Source organism: Schistocerca nitens, chromosome 1, assembly GCF_023898315.1.
Source record: "Schistocerca nitens isolate TAMUIC-IGC-003100 chromosome 1, iqSchNite1.1, whole genome shotgun sequence".
NCBI classification, from domain to species: Eukaryota; Metazoa; Arthropoda; class Insecta; order Orthoptera; family Acrididae; genus Schistocerca; species Schistocerca nitens.
Genome location: NC_064614.1, coordinates 433,445,682 through 433,472,580, shown reverse-complemented (window position 1 = coordinate 433,472,580; position 26,899 = coordinate 433,445,682). Strand labels below are relative to the sequence as shown.

Sequence of the window (26,899 nt, the reverse complement as noted above, 5' to 3'; positions counted from 1 at the left end):
ATCTGACCCCTTGTGAGATAAGCCTCTACATCCTTACATTGGTCCTCTAGCCATCGCTAAATTGGTATAGGCCCATTAAAATTGTTTTGTGTTATAAAAATAACTGAAAAATTGAATCTCAGGTATAACATGCACAAAGGCGAATTGAAAACATAAGCAGCGTACACTAATGCCGAGTGCCTGGTTCACGAACATCGGTCACTTGTCAAACCGTCAATACTTGACCTCTCATATTCAGTATGTATTGACAATACTAAGAGTATAATGAGGGCCATCAGTACTGCTCGTCAATATTTCTAGCACTGACAACACGTCAACACACGCCATCAGACGGTCAATACACATACTGACAGTTTAACGAGTGAGTGCCCCTTACGCCACAGTGTTCTCACCGCCACTGCCTCTGAACTCTGCTTATGACATCGCTTCGCTCCGCTGGAGCCTGCCTGCCTCGCCTACTGTGCTGTCACAGGACACTGTCAGCCGTGCTCGAGTGCCGGTGATACACTCCCATATATTGCCTCTGAACACCATTGCTACCGTCGCCCATGTCTCGTGGTACGCTCCGAACTTGCTCACATTATTGTCATCAGTCTCTGATTGCACGCTGTGGTGGACGTTGAACGTCTGGAACTTCAAGTTTCAGTCGCTTCTGTTCCGTCTATCTTATTGTGGACTGTAATTTTTTGGCGGACGCAATTTGTGTTAACGTTTGACGACCAGTACGTGCGGTACAGTAACTGTAAAAGAGTTTAGTTTTTGCTGCAGATCGCAGCACTGAACGACCTCTGACATTCTGGCATCACCTTACGGCTCATTCAGCATGATATTTTGTTCTCAAACTGCAGTATAACGACATATATAAAATCCTTATAGAAGTGAGCCACGGATGAAAACACTACAACAGCTACGGTGTATTCTGTCTGTAAACTGAAAGGCAAACAGTGCTCGTGGTGGGACACGTAGCCTTTCCCAGAAGAACGCTGTTGCTGTACAGGAACACCGGGAACTGGTTTTCCGTCCAGCAGGTTAGTGCAACTTGCGGTGATTTATGTAAATTTCTTTTGAATGTGTTTCTTGCCTCGGTTAGATATTAGTTATTAACTTCTGTATTTCGTAGTGTATTAACGCGTTTATGTACGAGGAGCGTTCACTAAGTAATGCAACATATTTTTTTCTCGGACACTTTCAGTTGAAAACATACGGAATTTGTTGAGGTACATCATGCAATATTCTCACTTCAGCCCCTATAGTGTTACAAAGTTCCGATAGGCAACGGCGCTATGTATAGACTTTGAAATGGTGTCTGCAGTGGAGGTCCGTCCAAGCAGACCGCTGTCATTGAGTTTCTATTGGCGGAAGACCGGAGCATCGCAGTCATAGGCGCTTGCGGATACAGGGACTTGACCGTGAAGAAAAGCACGCTGAGTCGTTGGGTGTGGCGTTTCTCACATCGCAACAAGGTCGCATAAATCTGTTCGATTTTCCGCGTGCCAGCCGGCCACACACGGTTGTGACTCTGAAATGTTGGAACGTGTGGACACTCTCATTCGAACTGATCGACAGATCACAATCAAACATCTCGCTGCACAACTGGACGTTTCTGTTGGTGGTCCTGACATACTCGTCCTTCAGCTGGTCTCATCGCCGCCGCAACGAGCAACGAAGGAGCATCTTCGCGGAATTGCTTGCGAGCTACGAGGCTGATCGTGACAATTTTTTGTCGAATGTCGTCATAGGCGATGAAATTTGGGTTCATCACTTTTAACCGGAAACAAAGGATCAATACACGGAGTGGCGCCACACCATCTCTCCTCCTAAGAAAAACTTCAAAACTGCCCCCTTAGCCGGTAAAGTCAAGCCGACTGTCTTCTGGGATTCTGAAAGGGTTATTGTGTTTGATGCCTTCCCTCATGGTGCAACAGCCCACTCTGAAGTGCATTGTGCTACCATCGCCGGCTGGTGTGGCCGAGCGATTCTAGGCGCTACAATCTGGAACCGCGCCAGGCCACCGCTACGGTCGCAGGTTCGAGTCCTGCCTCGGGCATGGATGTGTGTGATGTCCTTAGGTTAGCTACGTTTAAGTAGTTCTAAGTTCTACGGGACTGATGACCTCGGAAGTTAAGTCCCATAGTGCTCAGAACCATTTGAACCTTTTTGTGCTACCATCAGGAAATTGAAGAAACGACTTCAATGTGTTTAAAAATGGTTCAAATGGCTCTAAGCACTATCGGAATTAACATCTGAGGTCATCAGTTCCCTAGACTTAGAACTACTTAAACCTAATTAATCTAAGGACATCATACACATCCAAGCTCGAGGCAGGATTTGAACCTGCGAACGTAGCAGCCACGTGATTTCGGACTGAAGCGCCTAGAACCGCTCGGCCACAACGGCCAGCCAATGTGTTCATCGGCACAAAAATGCAAACGACCTTCTTCTTCTCTATGACAACGCAAGGCCTCACACAAGTCTGCGCACCTGAGGAGCTCACAAAACTTCATTGGACTGTTCTTCCTCATCCACCCTACAGCCTCGATCTCGCAGCTTCCAACTTACATCTGCGTGGCCCAATGAGGGATACACTACACGGGAAGCAGTACGTGGATGATGGCGGAGGGGAGGGGGGGGGGGGTTATTGGTGCAGCAAGTCGTTGCCTGTGACGTAGCCTAGCAGAGCGGTACCATGCGGACATATGCCCACCCAGTAACATGGCGTCAGGCCGTCCCATTGAACGGGAATTACGTTGAGAAATAGGGTTTTGTAGCCAAAAGAGTGGGGAATAATATGGTATACTGTAATGCTGAATAAAACCAAGCTGCTTTCAGAAAAAAATGTGTTGCATTACATATTGAGCGCCCCTCGTATATTCCATTTCAGAAGGACATTAACAACAAGAGTAGTGTTCCGGGTTTAGTTGTTTATTTGGAGTTTACAGCGCGAGTGCGTTCAGAGTTCGTCGCGGGGTGCAGCGGCGGCCAGGTAGGGATCGACGTCTTCAGGCGGCTGGGCGCCGTCCAGCTGTTGCGCCAGGCGCCAGTAGCGGCCACGCAAGTGGTGCGCCGCGGCCTTGGGCTGGCGCGACCGCGTGAACGCGCCCTTCCTGTTGCCGCCCGCACGCATGAACGCCAAGTCTGTAAACGAGAAGTTGTGCCACGCACACTGCAGTCGTCGTCACGAAAACGGGCCGTCTTAAAGGCCTGCCAGTTAGTAACAATTTCAAATGTTACGAAACATTTATAGAATAAAAATCCGCTTCAGTTATCGCTAATTTCTTAATTTATTCCACGATCGGTTTCGAAGCACAAAGCTTCATCTTCAGGTGCCACCAAATAACTATGGTAACATAAATGTGTGGTGGTTGGGACAGTCAGTGATTTTTTTTTTTTTTTGGGGGGGGGGGGGTCACACATAGCCGGCCGGTGTGGCCGAGCGGTTCTAGGTGCTTCAGTCTGGAACAGCGCGAACGCTACGGTCGCAGGTTCGAATCCTGCCTCGGGCACGGATGTGTGTAATGTCCTTAGGTTAGTTAGGTGTAAATAGTTCTAAGTCTAGAGGACTGATGACTGCAGCGCCCTTCTGGCAGTTTTTTTTTTTTTTTAAGAGACTTTTTGTTTTGGCTCTTAACTGCTTCAGTTATAATATAAAAGGCTACTGGTAATATGGTAATATTTGTAGCATACTGGACACACAAGTTCGAAGAGAATCTCAAGAGACTTTTTGTTTTGGCTCTTAACTGCTTCAGTTATAATATAAAAGGCTACGGGTAATATGGTAATATTTGTAGCATACTGGACACACAAGTTCGAAGAGAATCCAGACTCTCACGCTACAATTGTGTACATTAACTTTTACTGTGTCTAGCTGCAACACAAGTATTTTTTCCCAATGGAAACCCAAGATGTACACTTGAGAATGTTCAACCTTTTCATCATGCGCAAGTGCTGCCAACTGATGCGCATCACTAAGAAAATATCAGCAAGTGAATGTATGTAGCAGTGAGCAGCAACTCGTGACCATAAGAAGAGACGGATATGGTTAGTTCGCTATATTCCACTGTATAATTAAATACTGTTATTGTTGTTTTCCATGGTAATTATTGAATCACATTTTACTATTTATTCCAATAGAGAATATTTTGTAATTAGCTCTTTTAGCCCATAAAATGAAGCCAAGTGTACAAAGTTTGTTTTGAAAACGGGTACATATTTTTGTATAAATCTTGCATCTAAAATCATTAATCATCTACGAGCATTACCACATAAAGAAAAATTTCCATCCTCCAGAAAAAATTCTGTTCTGAATGGGTTAAAGTGATTTGCTTACTCATCTGTACAACAATGCATCAGGCACAATGCAGCCCCACTGTGTAGTGTTCTTGGGCATGGGATGAGGTAGTTGTTGTTCCAAATCAACTGGAAATCACCCAGACTACCTCCAAGTGATTGGTGTCTGCTGCAGATGAATGTGCTGGGACAGTTGCTGCAAGTACTGTACAGTACGCCACAGATACCTCAAGTACTACCCTCTCCTGTGGATACTGTCTCTTCTGCATGAAATAGAGGATCAGTCACTGCTCATCCACATAACTGTGAGTGGCATGTCCGTGGCACGTTTAGGCGTTCTGTATATGAGAAATAGGGACCATGAAGTACTCAGGAGGTCATACCTGCCCTCCTGACCAAAACGTCTGAGGTGCTGTTTCAAACTGAAACTGAGCCAGTGAGACTCATTTCATCTGTTGGGAAACATGCTGTGTCCCATATCAAGAGGCAAACACAAACGGATAGGGACCTCTTAATCATCAGCAGTTGAAATGTACAGCGAATAATGTTACCTCTTCAGGACATGATGGTAAGGGATGGGAAGGAATACAATGTGTGTATATTCCGGGGGCAGCAAGGGGGGGGGGGGGGGCGGCAGACTCATTCAACATGTTGAAGCGGTTATTTCTGCAGCTATTTAGTGAACAAGATGTAACCAACTGCAGATTGTGGTGCACATTGGCAGCAATGATGCCTGTCGTCTGGGCTCCGAGGTCATACCTGAATCGTTCCGCCGGCCGACAGAGAAAGTTGAGAATACCAGGTTTCTTCCTGGAGTTCCAACGAACCTAAGAATTTTCAGCACTGTCCCAGAAACAGGTCATGGCTCCCTGGTTTTGAGCTGACTGGAAAGATGGAACCAGAGACTGTGACGGTTCTGTGACAAGCTAGGCTGTAATGTCCTAGGCCAGCGCCATAGGGTAGAGAACTGTAAAGTGAATGGCTCAGGTGTGCACTACACATCGGAGGTGCTATCCAGGTAGCTGACTGTCTGAGATGCATACAAGAGTTTCTTAGATTAGCCAACTCTCCACCAAGTCTAGAAAATGGTAGCTTTAGGAGACCCAGAAGTATCAATGTAAGTTCCAAAGAAATGCTCCCAAATACACACATACACACACACACACACACACACAATTACTAGATACACAAAGTTGATTGAAAAACGGAAGTTGATAAGCAGTGAGATTTTTGAGGAAAAGTATAATTAAGTAAATGGAGGTGGTTTATTTGTTGAAATAAAAAAGAAACTCAGATCCTATGCCTTGCGTTAACATTTAAAGCTGTTTCTTGAAAGTTTGTAACCAGGTCCTGTCAGGACAATTTAAATCTATCTTCAAGAGTCTGCCAGTTCAGTTTCTTCAACATCTCTGCAACACTTTCCCGCGCATTGAACTTGTGACCATACATGCTGCTCCTCTCTATACATTCAATATCCCCTGCTAGTTCTATTTGGCACAGGTCCAACCCACTTTAGCAATATTATAAGATGAATTGCACAAGTGATTTGCAGGTAATCCCTTTGTTGACTGATAAAATTTCCCTAGTGTTCTACCAATAAACTGAACTCTGCCACCTGCTTTACCAATGACTGAGCCTATATGAACCATCCTTTTCATATCTGTGCTAAGTTTTTCATCCAGGTATTTGCATCAGTTGATAAAGTCATAGGATAATACATTTGCTCCTTTTGGGAAGTGCACAGTTTCACATCTCTGAATATTTAAAGCAAGTTTCCAATCTTTGAACTGCTATGAAATTTTATCAAGATGTGACTGAACATTTATGCAGCTTCTTTCAGATCATACTTCTTACGGATAACTGCATCATCTACAAAAAGTTTGAGCATGCTTTTAATATTGTCCACAAGGTCATTAATGTACAATGCAATAAATAGTATATCGAGTGTAGTTCTAGAAAGATCTGCTAATGATATTTTCATGGATATTAATGAATAGTTTAAAGCCAACTCACTGACATTTAACTTCGAAAAGACTCATTATGTCCAATTCAGAACCCGTAAGAGGTTTCCACCCAGCATATGCATAAAGTATGAAGAAGAGCAGATAGAAGAGGTTGACAGTCTTAAATTCCTGGAATTACAACTTGATGATAAATTCAGTTGGGAGGAGCACACTACAGAACTGCAGAAACGCCTTAACAAATCTGTATTTGCAATTCAAGTGTTAGCAGACATAGGCGACATAAAAATGGAAAAGTCCTAAATAATATCTCTTTTTCCAACAAACAGCTCAGTTCATACATACAATACCAGGAACAAAAATGATCTGCACAAGGACTTAAAAGCCCTTACTTTAGTTCAAAAAGGGGTCCACTACTCAGGAACACTCATCTTCAATAATTTGCCAGCAAACATAAAAAATTTAGTTACAAATAAAGATCAGCTTAAAAAAATGATGTATTGTATATACTCACACTATTAGTATTGTTATTTCAGCTTAAAAAAAAAAGTGACATGTTCCACATCCATGAGGATCTCCCCAGTACAGATCTATGGAACGAAAAACTAATCTAATCTAATCTTTTCAGAGGTGTTTAAAGTGTCATTCTCCCACACTGCACACATGAATCAAATGGGGAAAAAGCCCTCATAACTGGTACAATGGGACATGTCCTCTGCCAAGCACTTCACAGTGGTTTGCAGAATATGCACTATCCAGTCACATTAATGTCATCACGAGTCAAAAACCTGAATGACCACCTTTTGCAGTGCAGACCGCAGTGAGATATGCAGGGTGAGAGTGAGTTATGTTCTGGAAGGTATCGACAGGGATGTGGGGTCATGCCACTCCCAGTACAGTGGCCACCTGCACTAAGTTTCTTGATTGAGGATCCATAGGACAGACAGCCCTATCGAGGTACTCGAACAGATTCTCGACTGGTTTTAAATCCGGGGGGTTTGGTGGCCAGGGATGTATGGTAAATTCATCCTGGTGCTCTTAGAACCACGTATGTACACTGCGAGCTGCATGACATGTTGTGTTGTGCTCCTGGTAGATGCCATCGCGCTGGAAAGAAAACTGCATGTAGGGGCGGACATGGTTCCCAAGGACAGATGCATACTTGTGTTTATACGCTGCGCATTCCAGAATGACGAGATCACCCAGGGAATGCTACAAAAACGTTCCCCACACCATTACTTTCCCTCCTGTGGCCTGGAATCTTCTGATGATTGTTGCAGGGCGTTTTCTTTCAGACATTTTATGTCATAGGCACCAACGGCCATCTCTTCAATGGAGCATAAAACATGATACTTTAACCATGGCAGAATGCAGTCAGTTTACAGACTTAGCCATCTCTGAAATGCTTCCACCATTGGCTTGAAAGCCAGTATCATGTCCTTTTGAACGTCAGATAAACTTGCTCAAACTCTCTTTCTATTACACAAGCTGAGACACGTTATCAGTAAAAATCTGCTAATCTCCACATAGTTTGCTTTTTTCCATTCACAATTGCAATATGGGGTATTTCTTTGGGGTAACTCAGTGGGTTCAAATACTGTCCTCAAGTGGCAGAAGAAAGCAGTCAGGTGCATTTTAGGACTAGCACCAAGACAAAGTTGCAAAAATCATTTTAAAGAACTAAAGATAATGACACCACCTAGCATATACATTTATAATTGTTTAATATATGCTAAAGAGAATGTAAAGAACTTTAATTTAAGATCTGAAGTGCATGTTCATAATACTCGAAATAATAGTAACATAGACATACCATACACAAGGCTGACATTAACACAAGAGCCATAAACACCTTAGCTTGAAATTTTATAACAAACTCCCAAAGGCTGTGAGAAAACTACCAATGAATAACTTTAAGCAAACAATAGAAGTGTGGCTCAAATGTACGCCATATTACTCCCTTGATGAGTTTCTAAACAGTGACACAAAAGAGATATGCTACATGAAACAAAAAACTGCCATATGAATTATACCTATATGTTTGTGACAGTAATGTACCAACAAAGACTTTTTACATGGATACGTATGATGTACCATAAATTTATAATGATACTATTGTATATTTAACTATTATTATTATTATTATTATTATTATTATTATTATTATCGTGAATGAATAATTGTTGTAGTATCAATATTACTTTAGCATGCATATCTGCTTGCCCTGCACAGGCACAATTATGTACAATAATAATTATTGTAATTAAAAAAAAAGTATTGAACACACTGATGATGCCAATTGTATGGAAAACATACAGAAAGGCAAATAAAGATTCTATTCTGTTCTATTCTATTCTGTACTTATTTGAATATAGTGTCTGTTCTTTCGGACATGTCCAAAAGAACAGACACCTTTGATGACCTGCAGCCATCTAGAGCGAAATTAGAATTATATATATTAATACCTTCAGCTGCTGACGGGCTTTGATATATATCAATGGGGACAGGTGAAAGTGTGTGCCCCGACTGGGACTCGAACCCGGGATCTCCTGTTTACATGACAGACGCTCTATCCATCTGAGTCACCAAGGGCGCAGAGGATAGTGTGACTGCAGGGACTATCTTGCACACGCCTTGGTGGCTCAGAGAGATAGAGCGTTTGCCATGTAAGCAGGAGATCCCGGGTTCGAGTCCTGGTCGGGGCACATATTTTCACCTGTCCCCACTGATATATATCAACGCCCATCAGCAGCTGATGGTATTAATATATATAATTTAATTTCGTCAGATAAATTGGTCTGTTTCCACATTACAACAGCAACTGCACAGTTTTCTATGTCCCCTGGAGATGCTTTATACAGGGTGAACATTAAAAAAAGTAATAAACTATAGGGTCAGATTCCTGACTGGAAATGGAGGAAAAAAGTCCTATCAACATGTGTCTGTAAATGCATCATTGCCATGGTAGATGGGGTTGATGAATCACAATTCATCTGATCATGTGCCGTGTGTCTGACGCAGCATACTGTAAGCAACAGAATGGCTGGTAGTCACGTCGGTAACAAGTCGTGATGGTATTTGTGTACAGCTAAATGGATGGAAACGGTCCTACAGGATAGAACCCAGTGCCCCCAAATCTTGTGTATGCACAATCTGCACCCTCCCTGCTAGTTCGTCTGTCTGAAAGGACCCATTTCTGCACGAATGCTCAAAACTGGTTTGAAGTTTTATGTTACAGAGTCGGTGTCTGTAAGGCTACTTGTTTTGGTATAGACGTGCTGCCTTGCGACCATTTTCATCTGCTTGGTTGTACACAAACACCGTCTCAGCTTGTTCCCAACATGAATACCAGACCATTCCGCTGCCCACAATATGCTGCATCAATCACACAGCTTGCAACACACAAGGAACACAACACATGTGGTCAGAGGAACTTTCATTCGTCAGCGCCACGTACCTTGGCAACGATGCATTTCCAGACACATATGCACAGGACCTTTTCTTCCTCCATTTTCAGTCAGAAATTCATCCTTGCAGATGATCACCCTGTATTATGTCCACCACTAGTGCTGCGACCTGCCATCTTGAGTAGTTATTGCATACTGATGTCAAACATAGGCAGTACTCACATTAATATGACTGGATAGTGTAGATGCAGATGTTGATGGATGTAAGTGGCTATAAAGAGATGGAAGTCTTCTGCTTGTGCTTCCAATTTGCAGATAAACTACATTACTTTTTAGGCGGACATTAAGAACAAGAGAAGTTTTCCTTGTTTGGTTATTTATTTAGATTTTACAGCGTGATGTGTTCAGAGCTCATTGCGGTTAGCAGCAACGGCTAGGTAGAAATCAACATCTTCAGGTGGTTGTGCACCATCCACTTGCTGTGCCAATCGCCAGTAATGGCTACGTAAGTGGTGTGCTGCTGCTTTGGGCTGGCGTCCCCGCGTGAACACGCCCTTCCTGTCTGCTCCCACATAATTGAACGCTGCAACAAGAAGGTGCTGTGTCACACTACTCTGGGACCAAACTAACCAGGCACACGCATGGAAGGACAGTGGTACATCCGGGTTCCTCAAGATCCACTAACACAGCAGCACAATTCTGCCCTCATCACACACTTCTATGGATTGTGTAATTAACTGAAAGAATTCATGGGGTACCCTGGAACAGCTGGCACCACCGCCTGCATTTGTCACTTCATTTTATGTGAATGTATGTAATAATTTTGAAATCATAGCACCACAATACTGAAGTGTGCTGCTAGAGGAGACAAAACAAAATGGTGCTGCCCATCAGTAAACTGGAGTACTGTGCAGCTTACCATTTTCCGAATCTGAAGGGAAAAACATTGCAACCTTCATTGGAATCCAAGAGGTCATGCAATGGAATCCTGGCCAGACCTTAGATTTTTCAGTCTGCATTTTAAACTGGGCTTCACCTCTAAACAGAGTCAAGATTCACCAGAAATGACACTTCCTCAGTTGGATAACTGGGTTGTGTTAGGGACACACAAGTCACCGAAGTGGCATCCAATTGAAAGACCTGCACCAGGCCAGTGAGCCAAATAAATTACTATTATTATTATTATTATTATTATTATTATTATTATTTCTTTCCTTTCTCAGGCGTTATGTCTAGTTAAAAATGGAAAGTGATGTGGACCTTGATGAAGTGTGACTTCCTTTTAACTGTACAGTATATGTTACATTGCATTTAGGAACTCTCAGGTAATTGAACATGTATCAATAATTACAGATTTCTGTTGTTGTGGATGTAGCTGTATTGTGTTGATGTACTGGTGGATATTGTGTGGTATGACTCCTGTAGTTGATAGTATAATTGGTATAATGTCAACTTTATCCTGATGCCACATGTCCTTGACTTCCTCAGCCATTTGGATGTATTTTTCAATTTTTTCTCCTGTTTTCTTCTGTATATTTGTTGTATTGGGTATGGATATTTCGATTAGCTGTGTTAATTTCTTCTTTTTATTGGTGAGTATGATGTCAGGTTTGTTATGTGGTGTTGTTTGATCTGTTATAATGGTTCTGTTCCAGTATAATTTGTATTCATCATTCTCCAGTACATTTTGTGGTGCATACTTGTATGTGGGAACGTGTTGTTTTATTAGTTTATGTTGTATGGCAAGCTGTTGATGTATTATTTTTGCTACATTGTCATGTCTTCTGGGGTATTCTGTATTTGCTAGTATTGTACATCTGCTTGTGATGTGGTCTACTGTTTCTATTTGTTGTTTGCAAAGTCTGCATTTATCTGTTGTGGTATTGGGATCTTTAATAATATGCTTGCTGTAATATCTGGTGTTTATTGTTTGATCCTGTATTGCAATCATGAATCCTTCCGTCTCACTGTATATATATTGCCTTTTCTTAGCCATGCGTTGGATGCGTCTTGATCGATGTGTGGCTGTTTTAGATGATACGGGTGCTTACCATGTAGTGTTTTCTTTTTCCAATTTACTTTCTTTGTATCTGTTGATGTTATGTGATCTAAAGGGTTGTAGAAGTGGTTATGAAATTACAATGGTGTAGCCGATGTATTTATATGAGTGATTGCTTTGTGTATTTTGTAGTTTCTGCTCGTTCTAGAAAGAATTTTCTTAAATTGTCTACCTGTCCATAATGTAGGTTTTTTATGTCGATGAATCCCCTTCCTCCTTCCTTTCTGCTTAATGTGAATCTTTCTGTTGCTGAATGTATGAGATGTATTCTGTATTTGTGGCATTGTGATCGTGTAAGTGTATTGAGTGCTTCTAGGTCTGTGTTACTCCATTTCACTACTCCAAATGAGTAGGTCAATATGGGTATAGGGTAAGTATTTATAGCTTTTGTCTTGTTTCTTGCTGTCAATTCTGTTTTCAGTATTTTTGTTAGTCTTTGTCTATATTTTTCTTTTAGTTCTTCTTTAATATTTGCATTATCTATTCCTATTTTTTGTCTGTATCCCAGATATTTATAGGCATCTGTTTTTTCCATCGCTTCTATGCAGTCGCTATGGTTATCCAATGTGTAATCTTCTTGTTTAGTGTGTTTTCCCTTGACTATGCTATTTTTCTTACATTTGTCTGTTCCAAAAGCCATATTTATATCATTGCTGAATGCTTCTGTTATCTTTAGTAATTGGTTGAGTTGTTAATTTGTTGCTGCCAGTAGTTTTAGATCATCCATGTATAGCAAATGTGTGATTTTATGTGGGTATGTTCCAATTTTCATTACTATGTTTAGGAACTGTATCAATTTAGGATCACTTTGTATATTTCGAATATCTGTAGTAACCATGAGTGGGGTACACTATCAAAAGCTTTTTGGTAATCAATGTATGCATAGTGCAGCGACCTTTGTTTAGTTTTAGCTTGATATGTCACCTCTGCATCTATTATCAGTTGTTCTTTACATCCTCATGCTCCTTTGCAACAGCCCTTTTGTTCTTCATTTATAATTTTGTTCTGTGTTGTATGTGTCATTAATTTCTGTGTAATGACTGAAGTTAAAATTTTGTATATTGTTGGTAGGCATGTTATGGGGCGATATTTTGCTGGGTTTGCTGTGTCTGCTTGATCTTTGGGTTTCAGATAAGTTATTCCTTGTGTAAGTGTATCAGGGACTGTGTATGTGTCTGCAATGTAACTGTTAAATAATTTGGTTAGATGTGAATGTGTTGAGGTGAACTTCTTTAGCCAGAAATTTGCTATTTTATCATTTCCAGGGGCTTTCCAATTGTGCGTAGAATTAATTGCTTGGGTGACTTCATGTTGCAAAATTATCACTTCAGGCATTTGTGGTATCATCTTGTATGTGTCTGTTTCTGCTTGTATCCACCGTGCATGCCTGTTATGTTGTATCGGATTTGACCATATGTTGCTCCAGAAGTGTTCCAAGTCTGTTATGTTTGGTGGATTCTCTATTTTAATGTGTGTGTTATCTGTTGTCTGGTAAAATTTCTTTTGGTTTGTGTTGAATGTTTGGTTTTGTTTCCTTCTATTTTCATTTTTTTAAGTCATTTGGCCAATGCTTGTAATTTCTGCTTCTTTTCATCTAATTGCTCTATCACTTCTTGTTGTGAGATTTTACCTAACCTTTTTCGTTTTTAGTGTGATATTTCATTTCTTACAAATTGTGTTAGCTGTCCGATGTCTTTTCTCAGTTTTTCTATTCTGATCTGTAGCCTGTGTTTCCATGCTGGTTTTGTGGGTTTCTTCTGTATGTTGGTTGGTTCTGATCTCTGCCTAGTGTGTATATTTAGTGTAGTGAGTGCTCCTACATAAACCAGTAATTGTAACTCTCCCATAGCTGTACTTTCATTTATTTTGTTGTATGTGATTGTTGTTTCGACTTGTGGGTTATTTGGTGGTCTATGCAAGAATGGTCTAATATCTGTATTTGTGTCTTTGTATTCTATATATGTCAACTGAAATTTTTCTTCTATATCTAACATGTGTATCACTTCATGTTCTATTTGTACTTGTTCTGGTGGGCATCTTAAGATTTCGTTTTCCTCTGATTGCTTAATTGATGCATGTTGTTCTTTGTTTGTTTGCTCTGGGATGTTTGAGTCCATTACTGTATTTTCTTCTTCTGATTTCACATTATTTTGTTCCAGTATTTGTTGTACTTGTTGTTTGATATTTTCTAATTCTGACTGGGGTATCCTGTTAGTTTTGATTATTACACAAATCTGATCAGCTAGTTGTTGTCCTGTTAAAAATTTTAATTCTGGGTACCTGGTAATAAATGTTGTGTATACTTGTGATCTGTATCCAGTTGTGTTGGCTCCTAAGTTTGTTGCTTGGCAATAACAGAACATGAGGTGTCGGTTAACTTCATCTGACCATCTCATTCTCTGTCTTTGTTTTCCTTCTAGAGTGGTTGCAGCAAGCATATCCTGCAAAACACCTCTATTTGGATTTAAATCATTTGCCGTGTGGCTAGCAGTGTCGTTACCGTTGTGGATGGGCATAGGGTTCAAGCGCCGTCCCCGACCATGACAGCGCTTGTTCGAGGCTTCATTAGTTCTGTCCGGAACCAACTAATCACACTAAAAGGGGGGTTAGCCCTATTAGTGGTTTGTTCTTTTCATTGCCTTTTATGACTGGCAGAACATACCGGAGGCCTATTCTTTTCCCGGGCCTATTATTATTATTATTATTATTACTATTATTATTATTATTATTATTATTATTATTATTACTATTATTATTAATATCTTACATAACATTTCAAACATGATAAAGGAGGCCAACCTCTGTGGTCTACAACTATCCACTCCCATTCAAAAAGTGCTCTGAACTGAGTCAGAACAGGAAACGTTGCCATTCTGAAAAGCTTATCCAGTTATCTTCTTTAGCTATGTAATCACCATGGATGAGTGAGTACTGGGTGTATCATCACAATTCTGAGACAAAGGAGCGATGTATTCAGTCAAAATTGTAGATTTACCACTGCTTAAAAACACAGTACCCAACCATCATCGAGCATGCTGATGCTGATGCTGATGCTGATGCTGTTTGTTGTTTCAAAAACCATTACAGGATGGTACCACTGAAATCTTCTGATATGGATGTGGGAGACTGCCAAGACAAGGCTTTGTGGGAAATTATCGAAATGGGGTATTTTTGCTCCCTGACAGTGTCACAGTTCTTTCTGCACAGGACACATTCACACATGCTACTTCTTTGGACTATTAAACGTTGCACTGACCCTTGTATACTCCTAACATTGAGCTCAATGACTTCTTCTTTCCTCATATGAGGGAGTCATTCAATGGCAGGCGTTTCTGGACTATGACAAAGTGATTTTTGATATGTAAGGTATTCTAAACGGTAAAACCGAAGATGTACAACAGAGCACTCTACCAAGTTATACACTGTTGCGAAAATTGTTTCACACTGAAAGATGAATTTGCAGTTGAGGACTATCATTATTAATTTTACTGAGATACTAATCAAAACTTGCATTAGCCTTTGTGTAGACCCATCATACTTGTCCTACTTGTTTGTTTACAGGTTGCAAATACAGCTAGGGCTCCTTCCACATGGTGAGGTAAGTTGACCTTATGGAATTTGAAGGAAGAATAATCTTGGTATTGAATGAACTGGACACTCTACCTCGTGCCAAATTTTGGCATTCCTCAATCCCTGGCCAATATATGACTCCTGGGAACATTCCTTAACAAAGGATGACACAAATTTTAGATAACCTGGAGCATAATTACTCAACATTAAATCACTGAATCATCCAAACACATCCTATGAATAAGGATAAAAATGTAGAAGCACATATGTTGCCAGATAAGACATATCATCATGAATTTCTAGCTGATAGTTTGAATCCAGTATGGTGCAGACTGCATAAGGCTTGGCAGTCTTTCAAATCTGATCCTACAGGAGACTTACCAAGATAAGATAAATTGATGATTAAGGAATGAAGACATTCTGCAGTGAGTTGGTGAGCAAAAAAATGCCTTTTTTCACACTGACTGTCTTATGGCCACTGGTGGCCATAGCGGAACCACATGCCTGTTCTCCACAGCAAAGCCTGACACCTAATACCATGTGCTTGGTCTGGTCTTGTGGTGAAACATCTATTGTCAGCATGCAGCAGTCAACACGTTAAAGAACATAATGAATTGCAGAGGCAGAATGACTGGACACATATGACAACATAAGGGATGGGCCTAACTATGACTATATAAAGAAGATCAGTGGTGATATTAGCTTCAGTAATGAAGAGCATAGCAGGAAAGTGACAGAAATGGAAAATTTCATGAAATCATATTCTGACTTGATGGTTGAAACAGCAGCACAGACCATACGATATCATGAGTTCAGGTTATCAATAAGTTTCTTTGGACTCTAAAAGTGGCTGCTTGTCACTGTTTTCCCTACCAGAGCAGTAACAGGCAGAGAACTGTAATTAAATCAGTTATGTTCTTGATAAAACACACAAATGTGAAACAGTCTTATCACAAAGAATGGAATTTAGTTGACCCACAGTTCTACAGTAAATGGCTAACCACTGGCTTGTTGTAGCTCAAGCTAAATGTGCTTAAAGCAGTTACAGAATCAAATGAGAAATGACAATAATGGGACCAGTTCCTAGAGAGACTAATAATCAGAAAAACAGAGAGGAATGTTGGGAACTGAATATCATGAACAAAAGCCAACTGGAGTCGCATAATGTGAGCATACGGACAGGGCCAGCATGGCAAAGCTTACAGCTCATAACATCAGTACAACTATGATGATGGATGCTCACTGTCCAAATCACATATCTTCTGCTTAATAACAAAGTTGGCAGAACCATTGTACCATGAAAATTTTTAACTGGAACTTACTTATCTACATATGGTTGCTTCCAAGATGATGCATGTCAACACATGTATCAGAAAATGGTTGCAACTACCTTGCTACTCCTACTCATGAAGTGGACCCTTCTAAAAGATGACATGAAATGGGGCTGATGAGTGTCTCTCAGTAATTTTTTATCCTAAGATGCAGCACAGCAGCGTGCCTCCTCCAATAGAAAAAGGTCCCTGTAGCCAACTGTTCTGAGGACATTAACGCGAACAGTTCTTATTGCTTCCAGCCAAGGGGGCATCTCGAACCCCTAGTGCTCAGGTTGGCAAACATGAGGTGACACCAGTTCTGCTGTGTCAGCAATCTGAAAGTAAGAGCCCCAGAACTTTCAGTGATTTTCACTATCTTTTATGAATTACATGTTTGATGATCGCAAAAACTGCTCCTCCGCGGACAGTTGATAGGCTATCAGTGGTTTCAGCTGTACAGGAAAAACTAGTTTTAATGCATAAATTCATGGGTTAATTTCAATGACATTTTAATTAATTGATTTCTATGTCCATAACTACTGCCAGTGACCTCGTGATTGCTTAAACAATACAGATCTGTGATTGGAAACAAATTGTAATTTTATTTAACCCTTTTTCTTTGTGAGTGGGCTGGATTGAACAGCTGTTGAGTCTTCTCCACATGCTCCAAACATCTCAGAAAAGTCTCCTTGTTACACATTCATTATCAAATTTCTTACTTTGGCTCAAGGAGGTTAAAATTCAAGGCAATGTATGACCAATTAAAAAGTTACGGAAATACAAAATTTATATCTGCTAGTAAGAATTTCATGAAGAAGAGACTTCAAAATTTTTGGAAAAAAGTGTGCAGCTTCACAAAATTAATGCAGTCCAGTCACTTCTTACCCAAGCTGACTCTTCAAACATACTGTGCTGGTGTTCTTTATTATGTACATTTAGAGTCCCTTCAGTAAATGTCAGGCACTATTTCCTAATAAATCCTTCATTCATTACAATAGATTTTCATTATTCAATTATTAGTTTTAATAGATTGGTACTTTATATCCTTCACAACTACACAATGCTGCAACTGTCACACTTGACTACATTGTTAATTAAAATGTGTATAACAAACAAATCAAAATTTACACTATCCTATAATTTGGTAGTGTTTGTTGTGACCAAGCAAAAAACCCATACACAAATTTAGTTTACAGCATTTGTCACAAGTGACAAAAATTAACTCTTTTGCATATTAGATGTCAGTATTACAAATGTTCACTCTTCCAGATTAGACTAGATTAGATTAGATTCAGTTTTCATTTCATAGACTCAAAAAATGAGATGACTCTCATGGGCGTGGAACATGTCAGAAAGTATAACATAAAACGTTTGAATACAATACTTACTACCCTGATCATATGTCAGGAGATAGTTGAAATAGGTTAACACAATGCAGTAAACTGGAACAGCTAATATTTACAGAATTAACACGCTGTCAGAACGAAACACTGTTATGCACTATTAATAAATTTATCATACACAAAATACCTAATCTTGACTTTCATGACCAAGTTTGGTCAAAACTTAAACTGGCTTCGTAGTCTCTGTTAAGATATTCATCTAAGGAGTAGGAGTTGCCAATCAAAAAGTCTTTCAAACTCTGTTTAAACCATGCTTTATCTGAAACCAAGTTTTTAATGGTTGCTGGCAATTTATTGAAAGTGTGTGTTCCTGAATACTGGACTCCTTTTATGGTCAAGGTAAGTGATTTTAGGTCTTTATGTAGATTGTTCTTATAACTAGTATTGATACTATGTATTGAGCTATCGGATGGAAATAGAGATATATTACTTGCAACAAATGTCATTAAGGAATAAATATACTGAGAAGCAGTAGTTAGATTACAGAGTTCTTTGAACAGGTTTCTACAAGATGTTCTTGAATTTACACCACAAATGATTCTTATCACACGCTTTTGCACCCTAAAAACTTTTTCTCGGTTTGACGAGTTGCCCCAGGATATGATCCCATATGACGTAATAGAAGGAAAGTAAGCAAAGCATGCAAGTTTTTTTTTATATTTATATCTCCTACATCTGACATCATTCTCACAGCAAATAAAGACTCGTTTAGGCACTTAAACAATTCTGTGGTATGCCCTTCCCAACTGAATTTATTATTGAGTTGTAATCCGAGAAATTTAACACTGTCAACCTGTTCGATCTACATGTCCTCATATGTTATACTCTTGCTGGAAGGAAATCTCTTACAGGTTCTGAACTGCATATAGTGGGTCTTCTCAAAGTTTAATGACTGTGAATTAGCTTTTATAACTTATTAATGTCAGTGAGAATTTGATTAGCAGCTACTTCTAAATCCATACTTGACTTGTTACTTATTGCAATGTTTTTGTCATCTGCAAACAAAACAAACTTATAATCTGGCAATGTAGCAGACGAGATGTAATTAATGTACACAAGAAAAAGCAATGGACTCAAGATGGAATCTTGAGGAACACCACATGTAATTATTTCCCAGTCAGATGAAGACTGACTGCTTACTGCACAGGTATTTCACAATGACACCCTTTGTTTCCTGTTAGATAGATAAGACTCAAACCATTTCACAGCATTGTCGGTGACACCATAATATTCTAATTTACTTAAGAGAATGCTGTGTTTCACACAGTCAAAGGCTTTTGACAGGTCACAGAAAATACCAGTAGCCTCTATTTTATTATCTAATGAATTAAGTACATTCTCACTGTATGTATGCTTTCTCTATATCAAAACCCTTAAGAAATCCAAACTGTGACTTGGACAATATATTATTTGCAGTCAGATGTTTAACAAGATGCTTGAACACAACCTTTTCAAATACCTCCAGAGATTTATAGAGCTTAAGAATGAATAATTTAGGCTTAATAGCATTTGCACTGGCGTTCATTTATCTGGATGACATTTCATTAGGATGATGTTTCATAGAGTATATAAGGCTATTGTACTTACATTGACCAGTTTGGAAATCAGCAAAGTTCCATATCAGTTCTCCAATAAAGTAACCTCTCTCTCGAAGAGTGTCAAAAGCCTTAAAGTGCTCAGACATCAGAAGCACTTGGTACTCCTCAGACCAAAGATATTCAGGTTCCTGTGGATGAATGTGACAGTTTGTCAATATCAACGAATAACTGCAAAGGATATAATTCAACAATGATTCATAATTTGGAGAAAGATACAAATAGGAATTCACTTTTGAATTATGTGGGCACACATTTGACTCCATTTTCAGTGTGCTACTTTTAAAGACATGATCATATACTATAAACCAGTCCAATAATTCATCTTGATACATATTATTTACTGTTGTATTTGTAAAAGAGGAATGAGAAAGCAGAAATATTCAGCCAAAGTGTATCTTTTTAGAAATTTACTGCATTATTTGAATATTTGTAGAATTATGAGAACAAATGTCATTGTTAGTTGAAACTTCTCTGTCCAACAGAAAATAAATGATTTCTTCACTATGATAAAACAGAAATTTTGTCTCTTATTGACACAAATATTGAGACAGTGATACTTTTTCTACAGGCTTTTCTTAATTAATTGTGGCATTTAGGCATGACACCATCGATTCATCATTTGCTATATGACAGCGAATTTAGTAAGTTAGTAAAATGATGTGTAGATGTCATTTATATACTATGGTGTCATTCCACTAATTCGATAAGAATTGGCATATTACTTTATTGATGCAAATTTTTTGAAGAGACACCAATTTGCAAATATGAAAACACATCTATTCTGTGGTTCATTTTATCTTGCTTTGTCTTTCATAAGTGAATCACTCCATACTGAAAGGCCACTGTCACAAGTTTGAAGGAACTGAGTTATTGCCAAAATAATATTCCTACAGAAGCTCATAAAGCAGAGAAACTGGGACCTGTGTTTCATAAGTCTCTGAGAAAGGATCTCAGTCCAATACTGAGGCCTTTTCTGTGTATGTCAGTGGTAGCTCAGAAGATGATTGCTGTCCATATTTAATAGCTACCTTCTCTTGTCTCTTATAGGCAATTACAGATTGCTGTCTAATACTTGTTGTGAAGTGGCATACAACATTCCTTAGCAGAAGAAGAAAATGATATAAAGTCAGAAAAGAGACATAAATGTAACTTGTACAAAGAAAAATTATGTAAAACATGCAAGACTGAAGTGCAGTTTACACACAAATTGTGAGGTCATAGCTATCAGGTGGCATTCTTTCCTTCCTCTTGCCAGTGACTTTGATCTTCTAAATCAGTTGCTAAGGAATCGTAACTGAATCTACAGAATACATCAGATATGAGATCACTGTAAAAGTAGAAAAACCAAGAAGTGCCTCATGGAGGAAGAGGGAGCATCAGATGTTATTGATTTTACAACTTTCCAACAAATGTTTTACAAAAAGAAAACTTGCCTATCAGTAGCAACTGTTCAGACAAGCATTCTTAACGATCAGAAAATGTAATTTAAAATCAATAACTTCAAGCCTCTCATCTGCAATGCATAGTTTTCTGGTCAAGTTGTTGCCAGATACTTCATTCATGTTTTATAAAATACGCTTTCCTGGCCTGCGCACATTTATCCACCAGCCTACTATACCCAAAAGGATCCAAAAATATTTTAAAAATGGACAGTTGTATGTATGTATCTTCCACATCTCCTCCTAAAACTGTGGGCCAATTTCAACTAAACTTTGTACACCCATCACTTACTGCTGGAAAGCATTACTGTGGTAGTAAGAACCACCTACCTATCAAAGAGGTGGGGGTGGGAGATGAAAAGACACTATAACCCGTAACATGTGAATACCCAGACTTTATCCATCTCTTCTTTTTCAGACAGTATCCACATTGCCACTAAATGTATGAGGGTCATTTTTAAAATAAGAACTGATTTGTAATGGAGAAAGAGAAACTTTATTTATGAACATAAATTGTACATGAGGGTCATTGTTAAAGTAAGAGCCGATTTGCAATGGAGAAAGAGAAAATTTATTTATGAATGTAAATTTGTTTCACAGACTACAATAAGCACATTTTTTCAGTTTTTAACATACCATGAACATGAAAACATTTGTCAAGTCATGGCACCAGTTTTTAGATCCTACCATTGATTGCTGCCTCTCTGTTAAACCAGTTCCTTTCAACATATCAATATTTTCAAAGCACTTTCCACCAAGGAATTCGTTCAGTTTTGGAAACAGGTGAAAGTGTGATGGTGCTACTTCAGGGATGTGTGGTGGACAATGCAGTAATTCCCAATAAAAACTGGTCCAGTTGTGTCTTTGTTCTTGCCAGAACATGAGACCAAGCATTGTTGTGAAGCAGAACGATGCTGCTATACAACAGTCCCCACTGGCAATTGGGAATAGTGCACCTAAGCTTCAATAATATTTCACAGTATCTCTGTGTCATTCCTCTTGGCAAAAAGTCTAACAGAAGAATGCGTTTCCAATCCCAAAAAACCGTGGCCTTGATTTTCCGTGTTAAAGGTTCTTGTTTGAATTTTCATGCTTTTGTCGCGGAGTTTGAATGTTAAAAATTCAGGAAATACTCAGTGGAAATGGCAACTGGGTATCAAGAATCATATCTTGATAAAAAAAATCCATATCAAACATAGGGAAAGAGGGATAGACATTATAGTCATAATTATCAAAATTTGCAGCACTCTCTCGCCATATCATTCAAGATCTTCATTCTGAAAAAAAGAAGATGAACAAGAAGAAAGAAAGAAAGAAACACACAGTGCTGAGAGAATTACATGGCTGTCATGATTAATAACCTATGAGCAGCTCAATAACGGATGTAAAGGCTTGAAGCTCTTGAGTGAAGTAAATCATCACTACCACCATCATGAGACCACCATGGCAAGAACAGTGCGGAAACTTAGCAAAGTGCAGCTCTTCCCCTTTAAATTAACAGTTACCTGGAAGAGGGTGGATACTGACAAGGTATAACAGGATAACTCAATAATTTCAAAAGAAGGTAGAAGGTGAAGCTGTGAGAACTGAGGCTGAATGTTATACATTCATGGCACAGTTTAAAAAGTGCAGTCACGTGGAGTATGTTTGGAGGTCATGCATTCATGAGACATTTCAGAGTTATTGAGGATTCATAGGTCTTTGATAGTTTCATGAAAGAGTCAGTGATACAGGCATATATTCAAATGTGGCCATCAAAAAGATACCATGACCGTTACTTGACAAAATGCCTAATTGTGTGAGTATTTCCAATTGGATCTATTCAGTTTAGGCAGGGCTGTGATTTATGACACTGCTCCAGCAACAACTGCCAATAATGCTAATAATTGATATCCTTTTAATAAAGTCATATTTCACTAATAAGAACTTGGTAAAAAAAAAGCTTTCTAAGACCAAGATTGCATAAAAATTTCTTTATTTTCAACAACCAGTTTTGACAGACTTTTATGTCATCTTCAGGTCTGTGACATAGTACACATATGGGGAAAATATTTTATATCATGAATTATAACACAGTACTTAGAAAAGAAAAAAAATTATTTGCCACCACAGGAAATGGAAAAGGAAACTTTACATTTACATACCTTCAAAATTTTTGCTACAAAATCAGTTCATTGTGAATTGGAACTTCACACCAAGTTGTCATGGTAGTGGATGGAATGTAGCAGCTTATACAAAGGTTTGTCATAATAAAACATTTGCAGTCAAAAAGCACCTTGTGTACATGGCCATGTCCATATATGTAGCACTCACAAATGATTGATAATTCATAAAAATGTAAGGTAAAGCTGGAAGGCAGTGCTGTAAAGATAACATGTGTACAGCATGTTACAGCCAATAGATGGATTTTACATCAGTATCATAAGAACAGAAAGTAAATTATTATTTTTTCACATTTACACTTATATACTTTTGTGAAACAAATACTAACAAAGAGATAGAGGGGCTGGCCAGTACTTACCTCAGCTCAGTACAGCCAATAGATACACATAAAACAGAACCAAAAATTTACGTTCCTAGCTTTCGGAACAAATGTTCCTTCATTGGGGAGGAGAGAGGGGAAAGAAAGGGAAGAAGGGAAAGGAGATTCAGTTACTCACAACCCAGGTTATGAAGCAACAGGGAAAGGAAAATAGGGAGGGTAGCAAGGATGGAGGCATGGTTGTCAGAGGGAAGCCAAAGATATTCTACTGTAAGTACTGTGCCAGCTTCAGACCAAAGAGGATGCATACAGAAGTAAAGAGGTATATAGTATAAAGATAAACACATCTATGTAGGATGAAAAGATGCGTGAATGGCTAAAGAGGAAAGGGAAAGAGGAGAAGACTGACGAGTAAATGGGAGTGAGGTTGTTTAACGTAGGTTCAGTCCAGGGGGATGGCGGGATGAAAGGATGTGTTGGAGTGCAAGTTCCCATCTCCGCAGTTCAGAGGGACTGGTGTTGGGTGGGAGAAGCCAAATGGCACATACAGTGTAGCAGGTTCCTAGGTCCCTAGAATTATGCTGGAGGGCATGCTCCGCTACTGGGTATTGGGCATCTCCTAGGCGGACAGTTCGTCTGTGTCCGTTCATGCGCTCAGCCAGTTTAGTTGTTGTCATGCCGATGTAAAAGGCTGTGCAGTGCAGGCATGTCAGTTGATAAATGACATGTGTAGTTTCACATGTGGCCCTGCCTTGAATTGTGTATGTTTTACCAGTAGCGGGGCTGGAGTAGGTGGTTGTGGGGGGGATGCATGGGGCAGGTTTTGCAGCGGGGTCGGTTACAGGGGTAGGAACCGCTGGGTAGAGAAGGTAGTCTGGGAATATTGTAGGGTTTAACAAGGATGTTACGGAGGTTAGGGGGGCGGCGAAAGGCAACTCTGGGTATTGTGGGGAGAATTTTGTCAAGGGATGATCTCATTTCAGGGGTTGACTTGAGAAAGTCATATCCATGGCGGAGTAATTTGTTGATGTTTTCGAGGCCAGGATAATATTGGGTGACAAGGGGGATGCTTCTGTGTGGTCTGGGGGTAGGAACATTGTTGTTGGACGTGGAGGAATGTATTGCTCGGGAGATCTGTTTGTACACAAGGTCTGCACGATAGTTGCGGGAGAGGAAAACACTGGTCAGGTTATTGGTGTAATTGTTGAGGGATTCATCACTGGAGCAGATATGTTTGCCACAAATACCTAGGCTGTAGGGAAGGGAGCGTTTGATGTGGAAAGGATGGCAGCTATCAAAGTGAAGGTATTGTTGTTTGTTTGTGGGTTTGATATGGACAGAGGTGTGGATGTGAGCTTCAACAAGATGAAGGTCAACATCCAGGAAGGTGGCTTGGGTTTTGGAGAAGGACCAGGTGAAATTCAGATTCGAAAAGGAGTTGAGGTTATGGAGGAAATTAAGGAGTGTTTCTTCACCATGAGTCCAGACCACAAAGATGTCATCTATAAACCTATACCAGGCCAGGGGAAGCAGCTGTTGGGTCTTCAAGAAAGCCTCCTCCATGCGGCCCATGAAGAGGTTGGCATAGGACGGAGCCATCCTGGTTCCCATGGCCGTTCCCCTGATTTGTTTGTAGGTCTGGCCTTCAAAAGTGAAGTAATTATGGGTGAGGATGAAGTTGGTAAGTGTGATAAGGAACGAGGTTTTTGGAAGATCTTCGGGTGGACATTGGGAGAGGTAGTGCTCAAGGACAGAGAGACCATGGGTATGTGGGATGTTTGTGTAAAGGGATGTAGCATCTATGGTGACAAAAAGATTTCAGGTGGGAGAGGAGTGGGAATGGATTTGAGGCGTTCTAGGAAGTGGTTTGTGTCTTTGATGTAGGATGGGAGTCTGCGGGTGATAGGTTGGAGGTGCTGGTCTACCAGAGCTGAGATACGTTCGATTGGGGCTTTGAAGCCTGCAACAATGGGACGGCCAGGATGGTTCTCTTTGTGGATTTTGGGTAATGGGTAGAAGGTAGGGGTACGTGGCTCAGGTGGAGTGAGCAAGTCTATGGAAGCCGTTGTGAGGCCTTGTGAGGGACCTTGGATTTTTAGGATATTTTGCAGCTCAGTCTGGATGGAGGGAATGGGATCCTGGGTAACAGCTTTGTAGGTTGAGGTGTCAGAGAGTTGACGCAGTCCTTCTGCCACATACTCCACATGGTCAAGTACGACGGTTGTGGAGCCTTTATCCGCCGGGAGGATGACAATAGAGCGGTCTATTTTCAGCTCCTTAATGGCACGGGATTCAGCTGGGGTGATGTTGGGGGTTGTCGGGATGTTCTTCAAGAAGGACTGGGAGGCAACACTGGATGTGAGGAATTCCTGAAATGTCTGCAAGGGATGGTTTTGGGGGAGGGGAGGAGGATCCCTTTGAGAAGGCAGTCAGAACTGTTCTAGACTGGGTTCAACACTGGGTCTAGTATTTGGGGGCTGTGTTTGGGTAGTGAAGTGATATTTCCAGTTGAGGTTCCGGGTGAATGAGAGGAGATCTTTAACCAGGGCAGTGTGGTTGAATTTAGGTGTGGGGCTAAAGGTTAAGCCTTTTGATAGAACAGATGTCTCTGGAGGAGAGAGGGATCTGGATGAGAGGTTTAGGACTGAATTGGGACTGGTGATATGTGGCATTTGACTGTGGTTATAGTTGAGATTTGGTCTGTGTGGGGTGTGTGCCGGGATGGGGAGATTGAGTAGGGTGGCTAGGCTAGGTTTGTTGGCTATGAGGGGGGTTTGTTGAAGGTTCTGTTGTGGTTGGTGTTTTTGAGGGATAGGGAGAGGGACCCCACTTCTTAGGTGTTGCACTAGCACTGTGGATAGTTTTTTCAGGTGGTGTGTGGCATGGAACTCAAGTTTGCAGCTGGCTTCTAGGATGATGTTCCTGAGTGTGTTCTCCAAGCAAGGGTTCGAGAGGTGGAGGACTTTGAAGAGAGATAGGAGCTGTTGGGAGTGGTGGTTACATGAAGTAGTGTAGAGATTCAGGACAAGTTGGGTAAGGGCTAAGGATTGAAGGTTCTTTGTGAGTGGTCTTTAAACACTGTAACAGTTATAAAACTGTACTACATCAGTACATGAAACTGTACTATGTATGTATGTATCCAAAACATGTTTCATGTACAGATATAGTAGAGTTTTGTAATCAATACAATGATTAAAGACCACTCACAAACGTATGTAAGTTTAAATGAGAAAATTTATCAGGTACTGACAGGTGTGAAAATTACTGAACTATAAGCTTAATAACTCATGGTTGCAAAATACTAACATGAATCTTTTACAGAAGAATGGAAAAACTGGTAGAAGCTGATCTCGGGGAAGAACAGTTTGGATTCCGTAGAA

At 40.1% G+C, this 26,899-nt stretch overlaps 1 protein-coding gene across 2 annotated transcripts in view; it reads right to left on the bottom strand.

Moving 5' to 3' along the window:
* Positions 1 to 2,914: 2,914 nt before the first annotated feature.
* The window catches only part of LOC126251195 (beta-glucuronidase-like), a 129,027-nt gene continuing 105,042 nt past the window's right edge, over positions 2,915 to 26,899 (bottom strand). The window contains exons 12-13 of one of the 2 annotated variants that reach the window (XM_049951620.1): positions 19,588 to 19,726; positions 2,915 to 3,135 (exon numbers count right to left, since the gene is read on the bottom strand). In XM_049951620.1, coding sequence (XP_049807577.1) covers positions 2,951 to 3,135; positions 19,588 to 19,726 — 324 coding nt within the window. In that variant the 3' untranslated portion in view covers positions 2,915 to 2,950. Of the gene's footprint in view, positions 3,136 to 10,040; positions 10,239 to 19,587; positions 19,727 to 26,899 lie in introns of those variants that run through there. The other variant, XM_049951621.1, reaches the window with a different exon arrangement.